Source organism: Arvicanthis niloticus, chromosome 20 (genome assembly GCF_011762505.2).
Source record: "Arvicanthis niloticus isolate mArvNil1 chromosome 20, mArvNil1.pat.X, whole genome shotgun sequence".
Taxonomy (NCBI): Eukaryota; Metazoa; Chordata; class Mammalia; order Rodentia; family Muridae; genus Arvicanthis; species Arvicanthis niloticus.
The window spans coordinates 40,770,229-40,795,074 of record NC_047677.1 but is presented as its reverse complement, the minus strand read 5'-3'; the positions used below and the strand labels follow the sequence as shown (position 1 = coordinate 40,795,074).

Below are 24,846 nucleotides of genomic sequence, written 5' to 3'. Positions count from 1 at the left end.
GCTCCGGGGTCCAGATGGAAACTGGAAGGATCCTGTCCCAGGCTGCTCGGAGGTTCCTGTGTCCTGTGGGCTCCAGCCAGGTCCCACTTGGGCCGGGTGTTGGAGCAGTAGTGGTGGTCTCATCTATGATCTTAGGTGTGTCAGCACTCCTGGGAGACCAGCTCTCTCCAGGAGGGATTGGGGTGCTGAGAGCTATGGCATAGGGTTAGCTTTGGGCACTGGTGGAAACCAGAAGAATCCTGTCGTAGGCTGCTCCACCCATAATATCTTTTCTACACATTTTCTTCTGCTCAAGGAACTAGTGAGCCCATGAAAGGCTTTTATACTTTTATCAACTACAAGTATTTGCCCAAAATGATCTGTTTGCATGTTTCATACATGTTCACATGTATACACTCAATATCACCATATATATGTATGTATATATATATATTATTTAGAGGTATATCTTTGTGTGTAAGGGACTGTGTAAAGGTATGTACATAATGTGTCACACCCTCTGAACCTGCAGTTGTAAGCAACCGTAGGCAGTGCTGGGAATGAGACTCAGATCATCTGCAAGACCAGCAAGATTCTAGCTGCTGAGCTGTCTTCCGAACTCGGCAGCTTCGGCCATGTGCCTCTGGCTTTAGAGTCAAGAGGAAAAGGAAACTACTGGGGCAATTGATGCTGGTTAGCTGGAGCTAAGGAATTAGCAGTGATTAAAAAAAGACCAGCATCACTTAGGTGAAATCTTTTGGGAAGTGTTTTCTGAGAGCACAAAGAAGCTGTGTTGCAGAGATAGCCAAGGTTGGACTTGATAATATGTAAGAGTCACCCAGGTGGTGCTGGTTTTGAAGGCATGAAGGGGCCATGAAGAGCAGCTGAGGCTTGGCACTGTGAAAGGCCATGGAAGGCCATTGGTGAAGGTGCAGCCCCAACTGCAATTGATGGCCCAGGACTGAAGGGGTTATGCAAAAAAATTGAGACTTGGCACCATGAAGAGAGCTTATGAGAGGCTATTGGTGAAGCCTAGTTGCACCAGAAGACCTCAGTGTGTGGGGCAGTGGGCTGTGAGAAGCAGCTGGGTGCTTGGTCGAGCATGAGCTTGGAACCCCAGAACCTTACTGGACGGCAGGGGTTCAGCTCTGCTCCCAGGCCCTGGTTTTTTTCATTTTGCTTCAGCCCTCCAACAACCCCTCCCACAGAGAGGTCTATGACCATCAGTCATGAGGAACAGCACCTCAGGCTCTCCCACATGCAGATGAGGTATCTCCAAGCTCTCAGACCAAGCCAATAGGCATTATCTGCTGCCAGACCCTAACCCACCCTGAAACTGTATATAAGGGCTCTATTTAGGGGAAGTAAAGTGCTCAAGAATCATCCTGGTGTCCGAGAGTTTCTGTCACAAGAGCTGTAACACTTGGGGAGAGATCTGCTCTCCTGGAACCTTCCTGGGACACCAAGCTACCTCCTTGCCAACTAGCCGGCTTCTTATTGGCTCAGCGTAAAGAAACAGGTACAGCACCTGGGAGAGATTGGTCAGTGACAGCAGTGAGCGAGACAGTGGCAGCGAGCAAGTGAGCAGAGGCAGGCAATCTCCCCTTCTGCTGGCACCCTGTGTTCTTTGGCCCCACCTCCCACATTAGGCCTGGCTGGTGACCTACAGGCAGTGGAGACTCAGGCTGAGACAGTAGCGAACCCTCCCTGCTCTCACCCTGTCACCAGCTGGGAGATCGTCGAGGGACACCCTCCGGAACAAGGGACCTACATCAGTGTATTGGAGATGCGAGTACCATGAGATAACCATCATTATCATCCTTATTTCATCTAGAAACTTACATATTTACCTACAATTCTCTATTCTCTCCACTACAGATGTCTTGCTGATAGCTTACTGATGGACAATTTTTTTGACCTTCTCAAAAGCCAGTCTTCACTATTCTTTTTATATCAGAACACTGATAGAAAATAATCTGGTGTTGGTTGTTTGCTTTGTAGGAATAAAATCAATTTTGTGTTTATTTTTTGCTTTAAAAAATTTTTTTTATCGAAACAATATAAACAGTGGCATTCACATACCTTAACTGTACAGTTCAGTGTGAATCTTTACAAAGGCATGCTCTCCCATGGCCTGCAGCCCCATCAACATTTACAGCACACTTCCTGCCCCAATATTCACATTGCTTTTTTCAGTTAGTGTCCCCAAGGACAGGCCTCTGATCACTGACATTATAGGTTATTTTTGACCCATCTATAACATCACTGAAACAGATGTATAGTTTCCCCCCTTTACATAAGGCTTGTAATCCATCCATATTACTTTGTTTTATCACCCTGTATGCATATGCCACACCCGGTTTATTCAACCACTTACTGAAAACTATTTATTGTTGAGGCCTGAGCTGCCCCACTTTGGGCAGCCAAAAATGTTGCGGCCCTCTCCACTCCACACTTGGCGGCCACTGTATCCCGGCCCAAGCTGCCACTCCGGTCCGAGGGTCAGGGTTCAGCAAGAGAGTGAGTGAGGATGGACTCAAAGAATGGAGACCAGACAGAGTGTGATTCAATCCCGTTTATTCTTCAGTCTCTCTTCCTAGTCCAAGTACCATGTCTTGAGTTCCTAGTTCCCAGTTGTACTCCTGTTGTTCTCTTCCGAGTATCTAATGTCTACTCCTAGTGTCTGAATCTGTTACTCCAAATTATTCTGAACTCTCCTGTCTGCCTCTTGCCTTTTATCTGTCTCACTTCTAAGCCATGCCTTTAGGTCACGCCTTTAAGTCATGCCCTTAGGTCTTGTCTCTAAATCTGATCTCTAAATCATACCTTTAAGTCACACACCTTTAATCTCACACACCCAAGGTATCTAAACCAAGATTATCAGAGTGTGCTCAGCTGTTGTACGCTGATGTAAAACAAGTCTCATGTCAGGGTATATGGCTCAAGATGGCTGCAAAGCTGATAGCTGCTTTCTGCTAAAAGTCGGCTCCCAACAATTTATTATTTCCATTCTGTTTTCTTCATAGGCTAATTTGAGTGTTGCTGCTGTGCCTCACAGCCTCTAAGAACGACTCCAATAGTCTGTTCTTTTTCCTTTATGTCCAAGTGTAGTCCCTTCTCCCAATGTGGGTTGGACTAAGTAAGTTGATTTCAAAGGGACGGCAATGGCTGGTATCTTAGGACATCACAAACAGTGTAGGTGTCATCATCTTTCTACATAGATCCCCATGGATGGTTGTATTTCTAGAGGATACAGACATAATTGAGTCAAAGTCGCTGAGGCCCTGGAGGCCTAGCCTCTGCCCTAGTGTGCCTGAGAAGCAAGGCATAAAGTCAAAAGCCATTACCTCATGGGCTTAAGACCAACTAGGGACCAGTGACTCCCTTCTTCTTGTCCTGTGTCCCTTTTGAAATGAGAGTATCTATCCCATGCTCACTCTACCATTGTGCTTTGGAAGTAGCGTGTCTGGTTTTCCAGGATGACAGCAGGGGGTTGTTTTTAGAATGGATTATGCTGTGAGTCTCATTCATATCTGATTTAGATAAGCTTTTTTTTTTTTTTTTTTTTTTTTTTTTTTTTTTTTTAAACTTCTGAGTCATTCTGCAAACAAACTGAGACCTTTGGTGTCACCAGAGTGTGAAATCGATACAATTTGAACGTAAAGGGAATGGGGTAGAATTCTGTAGTTGAATAGATCCTCCAATCCTCCAGCATTCATGTGTTAAACACCCAATTCCCAGTGTCAGGGCCAAGAGGAGGGGCCGCTACAAAGTAACCAGCACTTGAGGGCTCTCCCCTCAGGAATGAATTAGCATTGTTGCAAGAGTAGGTTCCTAATAGAGAGACAAATTTGGATTTCTTTCTTCCCCTTCAGCTCTCGACAGCCATGGAATGACGTAGCAAAATTTCCCCTCCAGATTCTGTCTCCTAAATATTGTCGCTTCTGAAGAACAACAAAACCAAAACAAAACAAACAAAAAACCTCCCAAATCCCCACTCTCTAGAATTCCTGACATTTTGTGTTTGTTGCAGCAGCACAGAATACTCTAGAGCAGCGTGCTTTCCAGTGGGACAAAGGAGAGATGTTGGTGACCGGGTGCAGGTGTTTCATTGTAAGATGGATACATTATGGAGATTTAATAATACACAGCTGTTGTGCCTATGGATAATAAGGATGCACTGTGTGTTTTAGACATGCTAAGAAGAGATTGAACAGTTTTTTTTTTTTTTCGTGTGTAGTACATAAGAGTGACTGTGCTAGGTTATGGATGTGCTGGTTGACTTGGTTGTGGTAATGCTTCCACCACACATATAGGAAATCAACACATCATACTTCTTAAATCTCTAAAATCTCAGTTGATAATTATATTTCCTAAAAGTAGAAGCCAAGGATTTTGGGCCCTTTGCCTAAATCACAATACTTACAGGAAGTCACTTTGGTGTCTTATAAATTATAAGCTCTATTTTATTTACATGGAGGGAGGACCCCTCCAAAAAAATCAAGTTTGACGTTACCTTATTAGATAAAATTACCAATCGCTAATGTTCCTTTTGTAAGATGATAAAGTAAAAAATGAAAACTCATAAAACGATCCTTTGCTTAACCAATATTGCCGTGGGTGAGCTCGAGTTCAGGCAAAATAGCCATAGAAAAAAACCGCCACTGCCAAGAGGACAATGGCATTGACATTCACGACTGTCCGCCAGAAGGGCTTCTCGGTTGTGTCTGTCAGCTTCTCCTTCAGTGCTTCTTCCTCCTCTTTAGTCAGCTTGGGTTCAGCTCTTTGCAAACCACAGCATAGGTCACAAGCCTTCTTGAGACATCCACGAGGTTTCTCGGTTTGGTCTGGAACCAAGAAAGATAAGCTAGCATCAAAGATGGGTAGAACGCCTCATCCACGCTATGTGGATGTCTGTAAACGATGATTACAATTTTTATAAGAGCTGGAAGGATCATGTAAAAATATTTATACATTTGACTATATAAGATCTGAAAAAAAAAAATCCCCCCAAAGGTAAATGAAAATAAGAGACGAAGTTGGGGTAATGTGGGGAGGCATTTGCATACAATACTGCCGAGCCTTTACTAGCCTCAGTACACAATGGGTTTCTGAACTTGAAAGAATAAGACCATTTAGAGATCCATTTAAACATACTGTAGAATTGATAGACAACTTAAAAGAAGAAAAATTGATCTTAAATCCACTTTTAAAAAACCTAAAACTTTATTGCAATACCAGTTTTCACAATTGGTGGCAAGGATTCCAATAATCTGCCTCATGAGAATATCCTAAGGAGTCTTTGTGATAATATCCTAGAATCTTGGTGTATGCAAAGAAAGCTGATGCCTCTCTCCTGCTATGGGACTATTAGAAAGAATAGTAAGAAATGAGGCTAGAGAGGAGTTGAGGTTAGATACTTAATCACAAGATAGAGCCGTTAACAAGTAACTGAACATCATCTCAGCACCTAATAACAGAAAGATGCTTGTGTATCTGAGTAGATGGACATAGTAACAGAAAGATGCCTGTGTATCTGAATGGATGGACATCTGAATGGATGGACATAGTAACAGAAAGATGCTTGTGTATCTGAGTAGATGGACATAGTAACAGAAAGACCTGTGTATCTGAATGGATGGACATCTGAATGGATGGACATAGTAACAGAAAGATGCCTGTGTATCTGAATGGATGGATAGACTTTATATCTAGCAAGTTATCTTCATTATTGGACTGGTGGAGAGTTTAATGTTCTTCTTCTTCTTCTTCTTCTTCTTCTTCTTCTTCTTCTTTTTTTTTTTTTTATAAAAATGACAACTTCTTGAGAACTGGATAATTGTTGGAACCAGATTTAATGCAGGTGCCATCCCTTGTCAAAGAAGCTTATCTCTGCAGTACATGATGTCATTACAGGAAACCACAACCTGATACACGGTAGAGGGCAAGCCAAGCTTCTCTGTCTATGGCTCAGGGAACATCTTAGAAGAGGGGTTATAGTGATCATAAGAGCCAGAATACCAGGAAGTCTGCTGTGAAATGTTCTTTCACAGAAATAGCTGCATCTTAGGGTTTCTATTGCTGCAATGAAACCCCATGACCAGATAGCAAGTTGGGGTGAGGTGGGTGGGTAGGATTTATATGCCTTACACTTGAGGGTACCAGTCCATCATTGAAGGAAGTCAGGACAGGAGCTCAAAACAAGGCAGGAACCTGGAGGCAGGAGCTGATGCAGAGGCCACGGAGGGATGCTGCTTCCTGGCTTGCACCTCTTGGCTTGCTTAGCCTGACTTCTTACAGAACCCAGGACCACCAGCCCAGGGGTGGCACCATTTACAACGAACTGGGCTCTCCCCCATTAATCACTAAGAAAATGTGCTACAGGTTTGCCTTCAGCCCTATTTTATGGAGGTGTTTTCTCAAGTGAGGCTCCCTCCTCCCTGATGATTCTAGTTTGTGTCTAGGTTAACATAAAAGTAGCCAGCACAGGCTATATAAACAAGACAAGTGCAACAACAATATCAATAGATTTGTTAACACGGAAGGGAAAAATTCTCATCATGTCACATTGCTAGATAAAAAACTACAGGCAACTAATGACTGGCAAAGGAGAATTAGCCTCTTCTAGGGATGAACTCCCTAAATGGTTATGCAATACAAAGTTGTCAGCCCTGAAACCATACATGCACAACAGAAACAGACTTAGCGGGCTGTATTTTTGTGTATATTTGTGAATACACCTAGATATTTATGTAACAATATTAATTAATGAAAAAGAGGCTAGAATTTATGAGAGGAATTGGAGGGAGAGGGATTGGGAGGAGCTACAGGGAGGAATTACAAGAGGGAAGTGAAGTAATTCTATTTTAATTAATAGTGTATATACAAATCCACACTAAGCCATGAAAACCAATATGGAAGGGAGATGTTTGTTACCTTCTTCAGTTCTATCGTCAGCTCCATTCTCCTCCTTGTCTTCTGCATCTAAATCGATTCTTTCTTCCTTACTGTTCCGAAGAGTCCAGCACAGGCGGTACAGCTGAGCAGAGGCCACAGAGAGCATTAGCAAAAGGCACACACGTTTGCAAACACTGAATAATACTCTCGTTTTTTTATAATTTTTTTTTTTTTAAAAGCAGGCTGCGTGGTATAGTATTACAGATTGTAATGGGAGGTCCACCTGCCATATCACACTCTCCAAAATGCGTGAAACCATTTTTAAAAAACATTTCTGTTTTTAATTCCTTTGGGTAACATTTAAAAACTCAAGATTTCTCAAAACTCTTACTTTCAGAAAAGCATATCAACCTAGTAAATGACACTATGGCTTTACTCATTGTCCCTACTGTGTAACTGTCAATAGTGATATCATTATCTCATTGTCCCTACTGTGTAACTGTCAGTAGTGATGTCATTGTTATCTCATTGTCCCTACTGTGTAACTGTCAGTAGTGATGTCATTGTTATCTCATTGTCCCTGCTGTGTAACTGTCAGTAGTGATGTTATTGTTATCTCATTGTCCCTACTGTGTAACTGTCAGTAGTGATGTCATTGTTATCTCATTGTCCCTACTGTGTAACTGTTAATAGTAACGTCATTGTTATTTCTAATCTGGCTAGAGATTGCCTTTTGCATCTGTCTGTCTATCCTATCTATCTATCTATCTATCTATCTATCTATCTATCTATCTAATCTATCTTTCTATCATATCTATCAATGTATGACATCTATTATCTATCATATTTATCATGTATCTATCTATCATATATCATTTTATCTATCAATCTATCACATCTATTTATCATATTTAGCATTTATCATAGCTACCATCTTTCTATCATCCACCTATATCTATCTATCTATCATGTATCTCTTTACCATTTATCATATGTACTATCTATCATCTATTATATCTATCATCTGTATCTATGTCTCTATCATCATCTATATCTATCATCTATCTCTCTATTATTTATTTATCATATGTATCTATCTCTCTATTATCTATCTATCTATCCATCTGTCCATCTGTCTGTCTGTCTATCTACCTATTTATCTATTGATTTTACATAGGGCCTCATGTAGCCAGGTTGACCTTGTACTCGCTGTGCAGTTTTTGATGCCCTTGATCTTCTGATCTTCTTGCCTCCATCCCCCAGCTGCTGGTGCACCATCATTCCTAGCTTAAAAAGTTTTACCCGACACATAATAATTATACATATTTATATGCCACAGAGCACTAACTTGGCACATACATGCAACATGTAATCAGCAAATCAAGGGAATAAGCATTTCCTTTAGTGAGTGGGTTGGAAGCCTGCAAATCCCTTTTCCTCCATTTCCTTATGAGACACATGACAAACTGTTGTGAAGAATCGCCAGCTCACTGTTCTGCAGAATGCAGGAAGCCATTTCTCTGATCGTCTGTGTTGGAAACTGTTATCCCACCTTCCTCCCTCCCTGTTCCCTTTCCTAATCTGTGGTGACTGGGGATTTCCATTTGTCATTTGACATACCATAAGTTCTATTTCTGGATCTGTTGTGTTTAGGCAGCTATCCGTGTTCAGTCCTTGAATTCCAAATGTAATCACACATTCCTTTCTTATCTTGCCTCACCATTGTTATTTTAAAATTTTAAGTTTTATAGAATTTTGGCAATCATTTATATGATCAAGATTCCCCTGATTTTTTTATTGAGTAACACTTTTGAAAATATAAGGAATATGTGTTGTCATGTATTCTTTTTTTTTTTTTTTTTTTTACCATACATGCAAGAAGTATCCATTGGATACAATGGATAAATAAGACACACCCCAAGGCTATTTGGAGAAAATTGATCCAAATGTCCATAGGTTCATAACCCATCACATTCTCCAAGTTACACTTCACTATCATATTATATTAATATGATATGAGCATTAACTATTATTATATTATTATTAACATATTATTTTATGCAGCACTACTGAAATTTGCTATTGGCTCTTATTCGTAGGCACATGCTTTTACATCAGTGCTGGGACACCTTGCCAGAGTGCCAGAGGCTTCAGCCATGTTTTTTGCATTTCTCTCTTTTTTGAGACAAGCTTTCATTACGTATCTCTGGCTTGTGTGGAAGATGCTATGTAGACCAGGTTGGCCTTGAACTCACAGAGCCCCGTCTGCCTCTGCCTCCTGAGGGCTGGGATTAAGGCAACATCATGCCCTCTCCTTTTTCAGTAAAGCTATCTCCTTGAGACTTCTTGAATCCTGTTCTAATTTGGGCTACCACACACTTGCCTCAAAGCTTCTGTCCCAGGATATATCAGTATTGCTTTAGTAGGTGTGGTCCACAACACTGCACATGACTACCTATGACTTACCTGTCATATTTACACACCTGCTTTCAGAGTTCAACTCTTCATAGACATAAAACAAAATATAAATTAAATAGTCTCACTGGAACTCTAGACAAAAGTTTTATAAAGAAAAATCAATAATAAATCATGGTTATTTATGTTAGCAGAAAGGAATTCAATCTTATTTTTATTGGTTTGGGAACTGTGACATTTCCTCGTGCTCACTCAGTCAATATTCAATACTCAGTGTAAACATTTAGTTATGAGTTCTGATGGCATGTCATTGGTAAAGTAATTTTGCAACCCTAGGCATGGAGTTTCGGCTCTGCACGTCATTTTCTGGCCCCTCCTTAAAAAAGGCAAACAAGATTGAGTGATGGATAGAAAATATGTAAAAGGTTATATAATGCATGGATATGTTACTAATAAACAATGTTAGTATGTAAATGTATTATATGTACATATTACATACTGCAGCTAATAAGTAATATGTAAACATAACCTGTAATGTATAATGTATAAAATATAATATACATTTACATACTAATATTGTTTATTACATATAGATGACAAAATAATAAACATTTGCTTGGCTTTCATATTATCTGCTACTGTGCCAGAAACAATGGTGTTGAAAATTTCAGTTGTGTATCTGTATGTTTTTGTCTGCATGTGGAGATGTGTGTGCATGTACACAAACACACACACACACACACCTATTTGAATTATGTACCACAAGTGATATTATAAAATCCCATATTTTTTCTGTATGCTCTTTTCCCACTGAATTCTCCAAGCAAGTAATAAACTGCCTTCAGGTGCCTGCATACTATTTTTCAGCACTATTATTACAGACTTATTTAATTAGTGATGGCAATTTCGGTTTCACTCCAATATTCCCAGTTTTCCAGTTGATAACGTCTGCACAGAAAATGCTGATACATATATTTTTTCCTAGCTGTACAAGTGTCTTCATACCAGTTCCTAAAATTGAGATCAGCGGCTCATAAATTATGAGAATTAGCGACTATTAAATACCTCAAGACTGCACACCTGCCAGGCACAAATTCCCATGCATTTACCAATAATTTTTGGATGCTGAAATTTTACTAAATCTTTATTGTTTTATATTAGTAATATTAAGCACTTTTTATCAGCCTGAAATACAAAGATGTACCTCATTGTTCTGTTTTTTTCTTTTCTTGATTGCTATTACCCTGTGGTCTTTAAAAAAAAAAAAACATATTTATATTGGCCTTCACAATGGAACTGAATTTCTACTCAACCCCAGAGAGGTCCAGCAGAGATGACAGGTCTATCCATAACAATGGCGCAAATATGCTGTTCAACTGTATCATTTTGAAATAGTATGTGCTTTGTTTTCTTACTATATTTGTGTGGTGTGTATATGTGTTTGCTATATCTGTGTGATGTGTATGTGTTTACTATCTATATCTGTTCGATGTGTTGTTTTTTCTTTTTTTCTTTTTTTTACTATTTCTGTGCAATGTGTGTTTGTGTGTGCATTCATAGGCACACAAGGCAGTTAAGAGGACGATTTTGTGGAGTCAGTGCCCTCCTTCCACTTTTCTGTTGGTCCAAGGGATTGAACTCAAGGTGCCAGGCTTGCTCAGCAAGCCCCTTTACCCATGCAGGCATCTCACTGGCCTTAAAAATATACACTCATTTCTTAGCCTCTTATTAATATACTGTTGTGTCACACACACACACACACACACACACACGATTGAACTGTTTAGTTGGACAACTGATCATCTCTTAGGTTCTTAAGTCTAATAGTTCAACAATGCCATTAGCCTAGCAGTAGCCAACGTTGCCCTTATGTGAGTTTTAAAAGCAAATGATTCCTGGTTAGTGTGTCACTTACATGCACATCGGGAATGGGTTTTGTTAAGTAGGAAACTCCCAGGATAACCAATATAGACACGAAGAAAAGGATGATGGCGTAGTACAGATAGTGCACTCCACAGATGACCTGGGGACAGCTGCTGGGAGCCAGGCAACTCCCCGTCCCGTAAGAAAACTCTGCGATCATACGGATAAGGCCCATCACCAGTCCAACCATCAGACCCCAGAAGGCTCCCTGGTAAAAACAAAAGGAGAACACAAGAGTGTTTAGGAAATATGAGACGCTCATTCAAATAAGTCGCAGTTAACTACTGCTGTTTTCTCAGCTGAGGGCCAACAAACAGGGAAAATGTCAAACCCAAGCTGTCAGTGGGAGGCACCACTATCGCCCTGAAATATCGTTACACTGTTGCATGTCCACAGTGAGAGGCACCACCTGTGGCCCTGAAATATTGTTACATTGTTGCATGTCCTACAGGGCTCTACTGTCATTGGTGGTCCAAGCTGAAAAGTTTCCTGACTTTTATGTGGAGAATAAAAACTTGTGCTTTGTTTTGTAGAACAAGTTGGACTGTGAATCACGTTATGCAATTTGAAGAGCTGGGAATCACTAAACACTAAGGACTATTAACTTGCCAGAGAATGGCATTTATATAATAAATACCTAGAAACACATTTAAGGGATCCAACCTACAAAGTAAAAAGATTAACCATCCGCACCACAATAGCAACGAACATACTTTAATTTTGGACTATTTCAAAAAGTATCTAATCTCCGTAACAACTATTAGAAATAGGTTCTATTATCATCTTCACTGGACAGAGTGGATTTACTTTAGATCACAATATTAGGGTCTTGATGGGATACTGACAGTTTGTCTCCTGAACTGGTGTTCACCAGCACTGTGCTGTGCATGTGGCATTTTATAATACATGTGACGTCTGTCCTCTTAACGGGGACCACAAGGTCAAGTATCTTCCCACTTTATAGTAAGGATCAGACATTATAATGATCACAGTAGAAACTGAGATGGGCCTGGAGCATACACACGGAACAGCAAGAAAGTATCTTGTGATGCCAGTGACTGGCAGGGAAAAACTTCCCTGTTTTTCACATACTTGTTCATTGACTCTTTTACAGAAGATGGCAACCAGGAATACAGCTGCAATGGGGGGCCCGAGGTAGCTCGAAATTGCTTCTGTATAATGGATCAGCTGTCCACCTTGAGATACTTCTACTATGGGGACCCACAAGATGCTGGTGACAATTAGCACAGAGACAAACAGCCTGTAAAAAAAAAAAAAAGAATTTAGACAGTAGACAACAGCACCATCGGCATATCTGTTGAGTTCTTGAAATTATCCTCATGCCGTTCATTCGTTTTCAAAACAAAACTGTTTCTTGACCTGCTATAAACCAGTGCTAAGGGTTCATGCTAATTACCTATTAGTTCAATGCCAACAATACTTATCTACACCCGTCATAAAGGCTTCATCTGAGATTAATGGTTCTTCATAAAGACAGTCAAATGTCAGTTGTTGCTTAATAATTCCTTGGTACAATGCATACATCGCAGAAATGCTGTATTAGTTTTCTTAATCAGTAGTTATTTGTATAGTAAAGTAGAATCCAGTTTTTATCTTTTTTCTGGGCTAGTGAAAACAAAATGAGTTTCTGTTCGTGAGGATTGAAACAGCCTCTCTCTTTTCCCAGAGAGAGAGAGAGAGAGAGAGAGAGAGAGCTCTGGGGAGAGCAAGTGGGAAAATTTAGCAAAGCTGCCACACACCTGATATACAGGATGGTCTCACTGTTCTTGCCCCACAGAGCCATCCCTGCCCCCACTTCCGGATTTCCCTCAAGTGCCATGCCCACAGGAGACTTTGCTTAGGTGCCACACCCACGGGAAGAGATCCTAACACTTTTCACAAGGTCACATCCACCTTTTCGTTCTGGCTAACTTCTATCTCTTTTGGCTTTCTATGTTTCTCTTTACTGGAAGAAGATTTCTTTCATACAATGTGTTCTGATTACCATCTCACCCACTGTTGCTGTTTTTAATCTACCTTCTCAACAAGAGCCACTGCTTGCTTACACGAAGCAAGTATTTTTGTTGTGTGTGTAGCTTTCCACGTTTGCATCTTGGGAGACAGACATTCGATAAGACAGAAGAAACAGGTAGTACTTTGCCATTTGACACTTAAAAGAGAATTGTGTCCAAGATCATGTCTTGACTGGTGGGATCGGTGTATCTTGAATACCAGCCCAGGAAGACAAAACAAACAAAAAGAAAACAAAACAACGATGCTTTTCTATTCTCTTCTCCTATGGCCTTTACCTAGTTAAGATCTGGACCAAGTGAGGCCCATCAAGGTTTCCATCTCTAAGTGTTTGATTTAGTAAAGCTTCTGTAAAGCAAAGAAAAATGTGTAAATAGTGTTGACTTCCTCTTGATATCACCTTCCAAAGAAAACAGGCAGTGCCCTTCAAGAGTGGTCTGTATAAACACTGCCCTCATCAGTAGTCTCTGAGAGTGTGCTCCTATCCAAAACCACAGTGACAAAGCCACAGGGAGAGGAGAAGAAAAGGAGCCTGGTTTCTCTTCTAAGTAGCCAGAAGCGGTGGAATGACCGTGAGGTGATGCTTCACAGGTAAGTGACAGCTTGTTTTCATTATTGAAAATATACTCTATATCGCTTAAAATTTATAACGAGAAAAGGAAAGCAATTGATCTAATGTCTTACCACCATAGCCACACTTAGAATTAATCCTACCAATCTATTTTTTCCTAAGTCATAATCAGTTTTTTTTTTCCTTTAAGACTCACTCTCCCCCACATTCCACACAACCATAAATCTGAGAAGGCCAAGAATGAAAAGTTATTGCATGGTAATATAATTGACATCAGTAGAAGATCACGTGTGCTGAGAGAGTTGAACCATCGCAATATGGCCACAAACAGTAGAGCCGATATGTAATGAGACATCAAAATAGTGGACCGCCATACAGCACAGAGCAAACTGTACTCAAAAACACGGCTGAAGCTCACCAAAATAATGTGATTCAGGGAAGCCGTATATCAAGATACGTATATGGATATATTATACTTCTGATCATCTGAAGCAGGATGACTCAACTAGTAGCATTGAAGGTTACAGTGGTTAACTTTGCAAAGACAGGAACAGTGATAGAAATGGGGTGATCATAGTTGCCACTTGTAATGTGTGCACAAACTACATGTGTGTTCCTTTGGAGATGCATCGCTGGACTGTATAATTACCTTCTCCGTGTCTTCTGTATATGTGTCATACATTAATTTTAACTCACATTACAAAATGCTATGACAATGTTGGGTCTACTTGAAAATAATGAAGAGGAAGGGCTGGAGAGATGGCTCAGCAGTTAAGAGCACCGACTGCTCTTCCAGAGGTCCTGAGTTCAATTCCCAGCAACCACATGGTGGCTCACAACCATCTGTAGTGGAATCTTCTGTCCTCTTCTGGTGTGTCTGAAGATAGCAACAGTGTACTCATTCATAAATAATTCTTTAAAAAAAAAAAAACAAAATGAAAAAGGGGGTGTCTTTCTGTCCTCCTGATTATTTTACCCCCTTCATTTGTCTTTAGGGTTCCCAGACCACTTAGGGAGTCCTTGATTGACATAGCTCTCTAAGCAACTTCTTGAGCTAGTCCCTTACCTGAGTCTGCCCCTTTCTAATATGTAATCCTTAATGGGTGTGAAGTTGGTCATCTCATTTGCGGCAGTAGTGTCATTTATCATCCTTGCCTGTGATATACACGGAGACACCGAGAGATGAAGTCCCAAGTGTAGGTGGTAATCTGTGAAGATGTGATTGGAAGGGGTTGTGGGAAGAGAAGGTCAGAACAACACACACACACACACACACACACACACACACACACCACACACAAACATGAACCACCTGAAACACTTAAAATATGAAAACAAAACAAAACAAAACCAACTATTACATTTAAATGATCTCAATTTTTGGATGTGTAAAAAGATGTCGAGTTAAACTGTTCCCAGTGTCACCTCTTCTGCTGTAGCTTGGTGGTTATTTTCACTGAAGGAAAAAATATGCAAAGCCTAGTTCATCTCTCCATCTTCCCCTCTTCAGAGGGGTTCTAGAGAGAGACCAGGTTCTCTCACCGTCCGGCTATCAGGAGCTCTCTCTCCGTTGCCTTCTTCCTTATCTTGGTGTACAGGTCCATGGTGAAGAGGGTGCTGGCACTGTTGAAGACAGAGGTCAGGGAACTCATGAGAGAAGCCAACATGACCGACAGCATCAGGCCTCGAAGTCCTGGGGTCAGAGGGAGCAAGCTTTGATTAGAGTGGATGTCTATCCTATGAGTGCCAGGCTAAAAATACAGAGTTACTACAAGACAGTGGATTTCTCCGGAACATTGACTGTTTGAGCAGATGTCAGTAATAACACATATAATACAAATGCAGGTGGAGCTTCCTGTGTAACTCCTGGTGATTTCAAAATCACACAGTGGGGAAGTTAGTCCCAAATATAAATGCAGACGATAGCTTCTGGAACCTAGTTTTAGAATAGAATGAACTGTGCCATGCTCTCTTTCCTTGCGGTGGTCTCGTGACCACACAAAAATTCAGTGGAAAAATCTAGTTAGTGGTTCTGCTGTTTTCGGAGAGGAAAAACCAAGAGTTTTCTAATCCTTATAGGAAACTGACGCTCTCGTTCCCTCTAGCGTTACATCTGCTAGAAGAGAGGACGTGGGAATGTGGTGTCCTATCTGTGGTCTACCTTCCCTTCATTCTGAGAATGTTCCTGTGTGTCAGGATGAAGTGTTAACGGACATTTTCAACTGTTCACACCCGAGCTCTCTACAGTTCTCTCGGCCTCCATTCCCCATAGTCACTCCCCAGCATCTTAATAATTGACTCACTTCCCGCCTGCAATGTGTCTTATATCTCAGGGAACGAAATGTGAATTCTAAATGGTAGGGGGATGTATATTTGCTACTCTGTCAGTGTTCCCAGGCACCCAAGCTAGTATCTGGGACATAATGTACTCAGTGAGTGCATGCATATTTAATAGCTTGATATCAAACATCTGAGTGTCCCTTGGCCCACAATTAACCTCTACTCCTCTGGATATGTACGTTTGTGGTTAAACGGTTAAACGGTGCTTTTTATTAGAAAGAGACAATGTAAACATTCCTGATTTTCTTCAAAAAAGTCTTGAGCCTACAGAGTCAAGATGCTTCTGACAGAAAACACTTGGTCCATCTCTGGAATGTCTAGGCTCATGGCAATAGGTGAAAGGTGCCCAAGAAATGTCTGTCAAGAGCTGAATTAATGGATGTAAAGTAATAATTGCTGAGGGTTATATCACAACCGTTCGTTTCTATGCTTATCAACAGACCAAGCGTCTGAGGCTGTGTGAGCCTCGGCCTTTACTTACCCATGGGCATCAGCTTCAGTACCAGCATCGGGTAGGCATAGTTTGTGCAGCCAACATCAACGCCGCACTGCTTCACACACTCAGAAGGCACAACGCAGGCCACCATATCTGGGGAAATATTCCAGAGGTGAGGTCAGTGAGCAAGACTCAAGCAGGCACAGTTTGCCACCGCTGGCGAAAGAGGTAAGCTCACGGGTGGGAGGAAAGACACTTGTCTGGAAATAGAGATACCTTTTTGAACTTTATGTCAAAGGTCTGGTACCTCTTCATCCAGCATATGACATTGTCATTGTCTTATTTTCATAGATCCCGATGGACTGACTCATCAAGGCAGGACTGTCCCTTCGATATGATGCAGATGGGGCCATTTACAGATGATCACCCTCTGGCATTACGTGGACATGCACTGCCGGGTGAGCATCTGAGGATCTTCACTCTCTCTTTTCCAGTACCCTTGTCTCACCCCCAGCTCTGTAGTGTACCACATGCCACGGTCTCTCTTCCCCTTTGCTGCCCTCATCTCTAGTGACTCTTGGAGTCTTCCTCAATATTCCATTCCCCTGACTCAGCCACCAAATCTGAAGGCCAGTGAATCAGATAGACAACCTCCACTCTCCCTCTTCTGCTCCAAATCTAACCCCCCTCCCATCCCCATCTCTGTAGTAGACCAACTGTTCCAGCCTCACCTCCCACTCGCTCCACCCTCATTCTCAGGGGACTAGATAGACACTGGTGACATGCTCTGATTCCCTCCCTCTGGTAGACCTTCTCTGCCCCCCCCCCCCCGCCCCGTCCCCAGTAGTACTTTCCCATTCTCTGTCATTTCCCGAAAACATAGAAATCCATTTTATCCAGAACCCCAGTGGCCACACCTGTCAGGATCTTAGAGGCACTCCCTATTGTTTGGTTTTGTTTCACACTGGGACAAGGGGCTAAAGTGCATATTTTACATACCAAAGCAGATCTGGTTTCTAGGTTCTCCCAGCATCTTTCAGTCCCTACCTGGAATACCCTACCCCCAGCCTAGGGACTGGGCTGCTCTTCCATAAGAGGCTTTTCCCTATATAATCCAGACACCCTCTTTTTCTTCTTCTTCTTCTTCTTCTTCTTCTTCTTCTTCTTCTTCTTCTTCTTCTTCTTCTTCTTCTTCTTCTTCTTCTTCTTCCCCTTTCCCTTCCCCTTCTCTTCCTCTTCCTCCTCCTCCTTTTCCTTCTTCCTCCCCTCCTCCTTCTCTTCCCCCTTCTCTTCCTCTTTCTTCTTCTCCCCCTCCTCCCCTTCCTCTTCCTCCTTTTCTCTCCTCTGTGCCTCTGTGCATGCACCCCTTCTCTCTTTCTCTCTCCCTCCTCTATACCCCTTTCCAATGGTGACTTCCCTGGCCTTAGTCCTTGGGGCCAGGGAACTCTCCCAAGTGTGCAACTTCCCAATAAATAAATAAATAAATAAATAAATAAATAAATAAATAAATCTGGGTTAAATTAGCTCATTGGGGAAATAACCTATTACCTATCAGGTAAACCACAGCCATCCCATTTTTTTCTAAGAAGCTGAGAGGGAAACAGAAACCAGGGAACAAAACACCCACTAAACAAATACAAGAACAGATACTAACAGATGTTAATATCTGTTAATTCAATCAATAATTACAATCATCTCAAACTCAGATGTCTAGATAGCAGTGTAAAATCACGGTAAAAGCCAGGGCAATATGTCTCCACTAGAGACCAGAAACTCTTCTACAGTAGGCGCTGAAAAGTGATAAACCTGAAGCACAAGAGAGGGGCTTCAAAATAGCCTTTATGAATATGTTAACAGCCCTTTAAAAGGATATGAATAAGTCTCTTAATGAAATCAGCACACACACACACACACACACACACACACACACACACACACACTGGAAGGAAACAGTTCAAGGCATCATAGTGGAAATAAGATTAATATCCCCACAGGAAAGCCTCACCAACAGAATACAAGTGATGGAAGAGAGAGGTTGAGCCACTGAAGACAAGATAGAAGAAATGGATGGGTTGGAAAGGGAAAATATTAAATCTTTAAAAAGAAACTCAGGCACGAAACATCCTGGAAATCTGCAAAACTATGTGCGCTGGCTGGTTTTATGTCAACTTGACATAAGCTAGAGTCATCAGAGAGGAAGGAGCCTCAGTTGAGGAAATGCCTCCATGAGATCCAGCTGTAAGGCATTTTCTCAATTAGTGATCAATGGGGGAGGGCCCAGCCCATGGTGGGTGGCTCCATTCCTGGGCTGATGGTCCTGGGTTCTATAAGAAAGCAAGCTGAACAAGCCATGAAGAGCAAGCCAGTAAGCAGCACTCCTCCATGACCTCTGAATCAGCTCCCGCCTCCAGGTTCCTGCCCTGTTTGAGTTCCTGTCCTGACTTCCTATGATGATGAACTGTGATGTAGAAACATAAGCTTAATAAACTCTTTCCTCCCAAGTTGCTTTGGTCATGGCGTTTCACATAACAATAGTAACTCTAACTAACACTATGAAAAGACCAAATCTATTAATAATAGAAATAGAGAAAGGGAAAATCACCCAGGACAAAAGCATAGAAAATAATTTTCAACAAAATCATAGAAGAAAATTTCCCAACCTAAAGAAGGAGATGCTATCAAGATACAAGAAGAATGCAGAGCACCAAATAGACTGGACCAGAAAAGTAATTCTCTGGGACACACAATAATCAAAACACTAAATATACAGAATAAGGAAACAATATTAAAAGCTGCAAGGGAAAAAGACCAAATAACATATAAAGGCAGAACTAAACACCTGACTTTTCAATGGAGACTCTAAAAGCCAGAAGGGTCTAGACAAATCATCTACAAACTCTAAGAGATCACAGATGCCAGCCCGGACTATTATACCTAGCAAAACTTTCAATGACAATAGATGGAGAAAGAAAGAACATTTCACAATGAAACCAAATTTAGATAGGTCGAATCTATCTAAAAATCTAGATCCACAAGAAGGTACTAGAAGGAAAACTTCAACCTGAAGGGGCTAAGTGCACCTAAGAAAACACAAGGAATAAACAATATTAGACCAGCCAATCAAGAGTGGGACACACCCACACCATCACATCCAAATAATGGGAACCAGTTATCATTGATAACTCTCAACATCAATAGTCTCAATTCCCCAAATGAAACAACACAGACTAACAGAATGGATTTAAAAACAGCATCCATTTTTCAGCTACATCCAAGAAACACACCACGACATCAAGGATAGACACACCCTCAGGGTAAAAGGACGTAAAAGTATACTCCAAGCAAATGGACACAAGAAGCAGTCTGGTGTAGCCATTTTAATATCTGATGAAACAGATTTCAAGCAAAATTAATCAGAGGAGATTGGTGGTGGTTGGGGGGGGGTAGGTACTACATACTCACGAAAGGAAAACTCTAAGAGAAAATCACAATTCTTACCATATATGGACTGAGTACTTGGGCACCCAAGTATGTATGTGTGTATGCACACACTACAAAATATAATAATTATATAATATATATAATATATGCTACATATAGTATCTGTAATATATAATGATACAATGTGTGTGTGTGTGTGTGTGTGTGTGTGTGTGTGTGTACTACAACTTAAATTACATATTGGTCCTCACACATTGATAGTGGGTGACTTCAATACCCCACTCTCACCAATAGACAGTCATTCAAACAAAAAGCTAAACAGAGAATGCTGGAGCTAAACAATATTGTTGGGGTCCACACTAGCCCCACGTTGGGGCGGCCAAAAACGTCGCAGCCCAGGCAAAATGTTGAGGCCCGGGCCAACCCACGTTTGGGCAGCCACTGTATCCCGGCCCAAGCTGCTGCTCCGGTCTGCGGGTCGGGGTTCAGCAAGAGCGAGGGTGAGGGCAGACTCTACCTAATGTCTGATGTGTCTGATTCTCTGATCTCAGTCTGATTCTGATCTGTTCTGCCTCTGCCCTTTATATGTCTTACTTCTAAGCCATGCCTCTAAGTTACACCTTTAATCATGCCCTTAGGTCTTGTCTCTAACTCTGATCTCTATACTTCTAAATCATACTCTTAAGTCACACAGCTTTAATCTCACGCACCTTTAATCTCAAGGTATCTAAACCAAGATTATCGGAGTGTGCTCAGCTGTTGTAGGCTATTGTAATCCAAGTCTCATGTCAGGGTATATGGCTCAAGATGGCTGCAAAGCTGATAGCCGCTTTCTGCTAAAAGTCGGCCTCCAACACAATATCATAAATCAATTGGACTCAACAGATATTTACAGAACATTTCACTAAACACAAAGGAACACACCTTCTTCCTTCTTCAGCAGCTCATGGAACTTTCTGCAAAATTGGCCTCATATTCAGACACAAAGCAAGCCTCAACAAACACAAGAAAACTGAAATAACCCTTTGCATCCTATCTGAGCATCAGAGATTAAAGCTGGGTACCAATAACACCAGAGACAACAGAAAGCTTCTGAACCTGCAGAAACTGAACAACCACTCACTGCTAAATGAAAAATGGGGAAGACAAATTAAGAAATAAGTTCAAACCTTTGAGGAATAGAATAACATGAAAACACAACATAACCACACCCATGGGACACAGTGAAGAGGATTCTTAGGAGCAAGTTTACTAAATGCCTACATTAAAAATTTGGAGAGATCTTAGTAAATAAACTACACACTTGAAAGCTCTAGGATGGAAAGAAGAAATAACACCCTAAAAGAGTGGACTGCTGTTGGATACCTTGAGATTAAAGGTGTGTGAGATTAAAGGTGTGTGACTTAAGAGTATGACTTAGAAGTATAGAGATCAGAGTTAGAGACAAGACCTAAGGGCATGATTAAAGGTGTAACTTAGAGGCATGGCTTAGAAGTGAGACATATAAAAGGCAGAGACAGAACAGATCAGAATCAGACTGAGATCAGACGAATCAGACACATCAGACATTAGGTAGAGTCTGCCCTCACCCTCGCTCTTGCTGAACCCCGACCCGCAGACCGGAGCAGCAGCTTGGGCCGGGATACAGTGGCCGCCCAAATGTGGGTTGGCCCGGGCCTCAACATTTTGCCTGGGCTGCGATGTTTTTGGCCACCCCAACGTGGGGCTAGTGTGGACCCCAACAGACTGCAAGAAATAATCAAACACAGGGCTAAAATCTATAAAATAGAAATGAAGATCACAAAGAGTTTTTAGCCAACTCAGTGAAACAAAGAGTTGGTTGTTTGAGAAAATCAGTAAGATTGACAACTCCTTAGCCAAATTAAAAGGACACAGAGAGAGTAAATTAAAGATGTAAATTAACAAGTTTAGAAATGGAAAGAGGACATAACAATAAACAGTGAGGAAATCCAGACAATCATAAGGACATACTTTTAAAAAACCCTGTATTTCATTGAATTGGAAGATATAAAAGAAATGGATAATTTGTTTAATATATAGCAACCACCAAAGTTAGATTATGCTCTGATAAGCAGTTTAAGTGGATGTCAGACTCTTAGTGCAGTAGAAAGAGTAATTAAGTTTCTCAAGTTTAAATAAAAGTCCAGGACCAGATGGTTTTAGCATAGAGTTCTACCAGAGCTTCAAAGAATACAAATACTCCTCAAACTGTTCCATAAAATAGAAACAGAAGGACTATCACCCAATTCTTTTATGAGGCTACATTCACCCTGATTCCCAAACTACATTAAGACCCAAAAAGAAAGGTAAGTCCAGACCAATTTCCCTTATGAACACAAATGTAAAAATTCTCAATGGAATATTTGCAAGCCAGATACAAGAACACACAAAATTATCATCCACCAGAATAAAGCAGGCGTCATCCCTGAGTTGCAGAGATGGTTTAACATGTATAAATTAACAAATAAATATTAATCCATCAGACAAAACCACATACTATCTCATTAGATGCAGAAAAGATTTTTTTTGGGCAAAATCCAGCATCCCTGTATGATAAAAACAAAATCATTAAAGAGAGCAGAGAGACAAATGACAAATGTCAACTTAACAACAGCAGTTTACAGCAGGCCCATAACCTGTATAAATTTAAATGGAGATAAAGCATTTCCATTAAAATCAGGAGCAAGACAAGATTATGATATTCTATCCATACCTAGTCAACATAATACTTGAAGTTTTAGTTAGAGAAATAAGGCAAAGAAAGGTGCTTAACAGGCTTTAAATCAGAAAGGAAGAAGTCAAAGTATCATTATTTGCAGGTGGTATGATAAGCATATACTTAAGTGACCCTAAAAATTCCACCAGGAGACTCCATTAACAGCTAAACACTTTCAGCAGAGTAGCCGAGTACAAAATTAACTCACAAAAAAATCAGCAGCCTTCCCACTTACAAGGGATAAATGAACCGAGAAAGAAGTCAAGGGGAAAAAAAAACCTTCCACAGTAGACTCAAAATATAGAAAATATCTTGGGATAACTCTAACCAAGCCAATGAAAGATGTGCATGATAAAAAAAAAAACCTTTAAGATGCTGAAGAAATTAATTTAAGAAGCTATCAGAAGATGCAAAGATCTTCCATGTGCATCTTCTCGGAAGTATTTTTTCTGAGAGCACAAAGAAGCTGTATTCCAGAAATAGACAGGGTTGTACCTTGTTCTGCATGCAGGACTTGGTATTGAATAAGAGGTACCTAGGTAGACTGGTCTTAAAAAGCATGAAGGGATCAGGGACAGCAGAGGAGGCTTGACACTGTGAGAGGCCAGGAAAGGCCATTGATGAAGGTGCAGCCCTCAGTGGCTCTTGAAGTTGAGGCTTGACGCCAGTAAGAGAGAGCCTATTAGAGGCTATTTGTGAAAGTGCAGCCCCAGAAGACCCCAGCATGTTAGAGATGTCAGTTCCATGGAATGACCACCAAAAACAGTAGCAGCAGTAGACTCAACCAGAACTCAGAGTGCTACCACAGGGCAGAGCTGGAGATAGGACCCAAACTCTTTGGAGGAACCCAGAAGATCATGTGTAGCTCCCAGACACTGGAACAAGAAGCTGTAAAGTTGAAGTTGCCTTGGAGACTCCAATCTGTTAAGAGAGGCCATAGCTGTGGGTTACCCACAGAGAAGAGCTGCTACCAGGGAAGGGAAACAGCCCAAGAGAAAGAAGTGTGTTGCAGGCAAACAGTGCTGAAAGGAGATGGACCTAAGACATGGAGATGCAGAGTTTGGAGTTTACCCTGCTGGTTTTTGGTTTTGTTTCGTTCCTGTATTGCCTCACTATGGTATTTTGGAATGGTAATGTATATCCTTTGATATTGGAGGTATTTGATTTGCATTTTTTTAAAAAAAGATTTATTTAGTTTATGTATGAGTACACTGTCACTCTCTTCAGACACACCAGAAGAGGGCATCAGATCCCATTACAGATGGTTGTGAGCCACCATGTGGTTGCTGGGAATTGAACTCAGGACCTCTGGAAGAGCAGTCAATGCTCTTAACCACTGAGCCATCTCTCCAGCCCTGATTTGCATTTTTTTAAATAGGGAATTATAGATAAGAGATCGCATGAGTCTCAGGAGAGACTCTGAACTTCCGACTTTTAAACATTGTTGAGACTGTGATAGACTATGGAGACTTTCGAAGTTGGACTAAATGCATTTTGTATTGTGTTATGGCTACAAGCCTACAGTGTCCAGGGAGTGGAATGTGGTGGTTTGAATAGATTTGGCCCCCATAGACTCACGTGCTTGAAAGCTTGACCTACAGGGAGTGGCACTATTGGGAGGTGTGGCCTTGTTCGAGTAGGTGTGGCCTTACGGGAGGAAGTGCGTCACTGTTGTGGTGGGCTTTGATGAGTCTGATGCTCTTGCGTCTTCCAGAGTGGATTGAGAGTCTCCTGGCTGCCTTCGGATAGAACTCTTGGCTCCTCCAGCACCATGCCTGCCTGCACACTGCCATGATTCTCACCATGCTGATAATGGACTAAACCTCTGAAACCACAAGTCAGCCCTAAATTAAATGCTTGCCTTTAAAAGAGTTGCTATGGTCATGGTGTCTCTTTGTAGCAAGGAAACCCTAACTAAAACATATATCTTCCCATACACAACATTAGCAACGCACCAATTTATCTCTGACAAATTCTACCACTTCCCACAGTGCCCTTCTGCTGCACGCCCATAGAAGCTGTTTTCTCAACCTGAATTTCTCCTTCTATTTCTATCTAGAACAAGTTTCCTATTTT

General features: G+C 41.2%; 1 protein-coding gene across 1 annotated transcript in view; it reads right to left on the bottom strand.

The window, feature by feature from the left end:
• Positions 1 to 2,034: 2,034 nt before the first annotated feature.
• LOC117724633 (solute carrier family 5 member 4) overlaps positions 2,035 to 24,846 on the bottom strand; it is a 45,139-nt gene continuing 22,327 nt past the window's right edge. Inside the window, exons 10-15 of the mRNA XM_034524557.2 lie at positions 16,638 to 16,745; positions 15,359 to 15,509; positions 12,307 to 12,475; positions 11,207 to 11,422; positions 6,916 to 7,018; positions 2,035 to 4,826 (exon numbers count right to left, since the gene is read on the bottom strand). Coding sequence (XP_034380448.1) covers positions 4,612 to 4,826; positions 6,916 to 7,018; positions 11,207 to 11,422; positions 12,307 to 12,475; positions 15,359 to 15,509; positions 16,638 to 16,745 — 962 coding nt within the window. The 3' untranslated portion in view covers positions 2,035 to 4,611. The remainder of the gene's footprint in view (positions 4,827 to 6,915; positions 7,019 to 11,206; positions 11,423 to 12,306; positions 12,476 to 15,358; positions 15,510 to 16,637; positions 16,746 to 24,846) is intronic.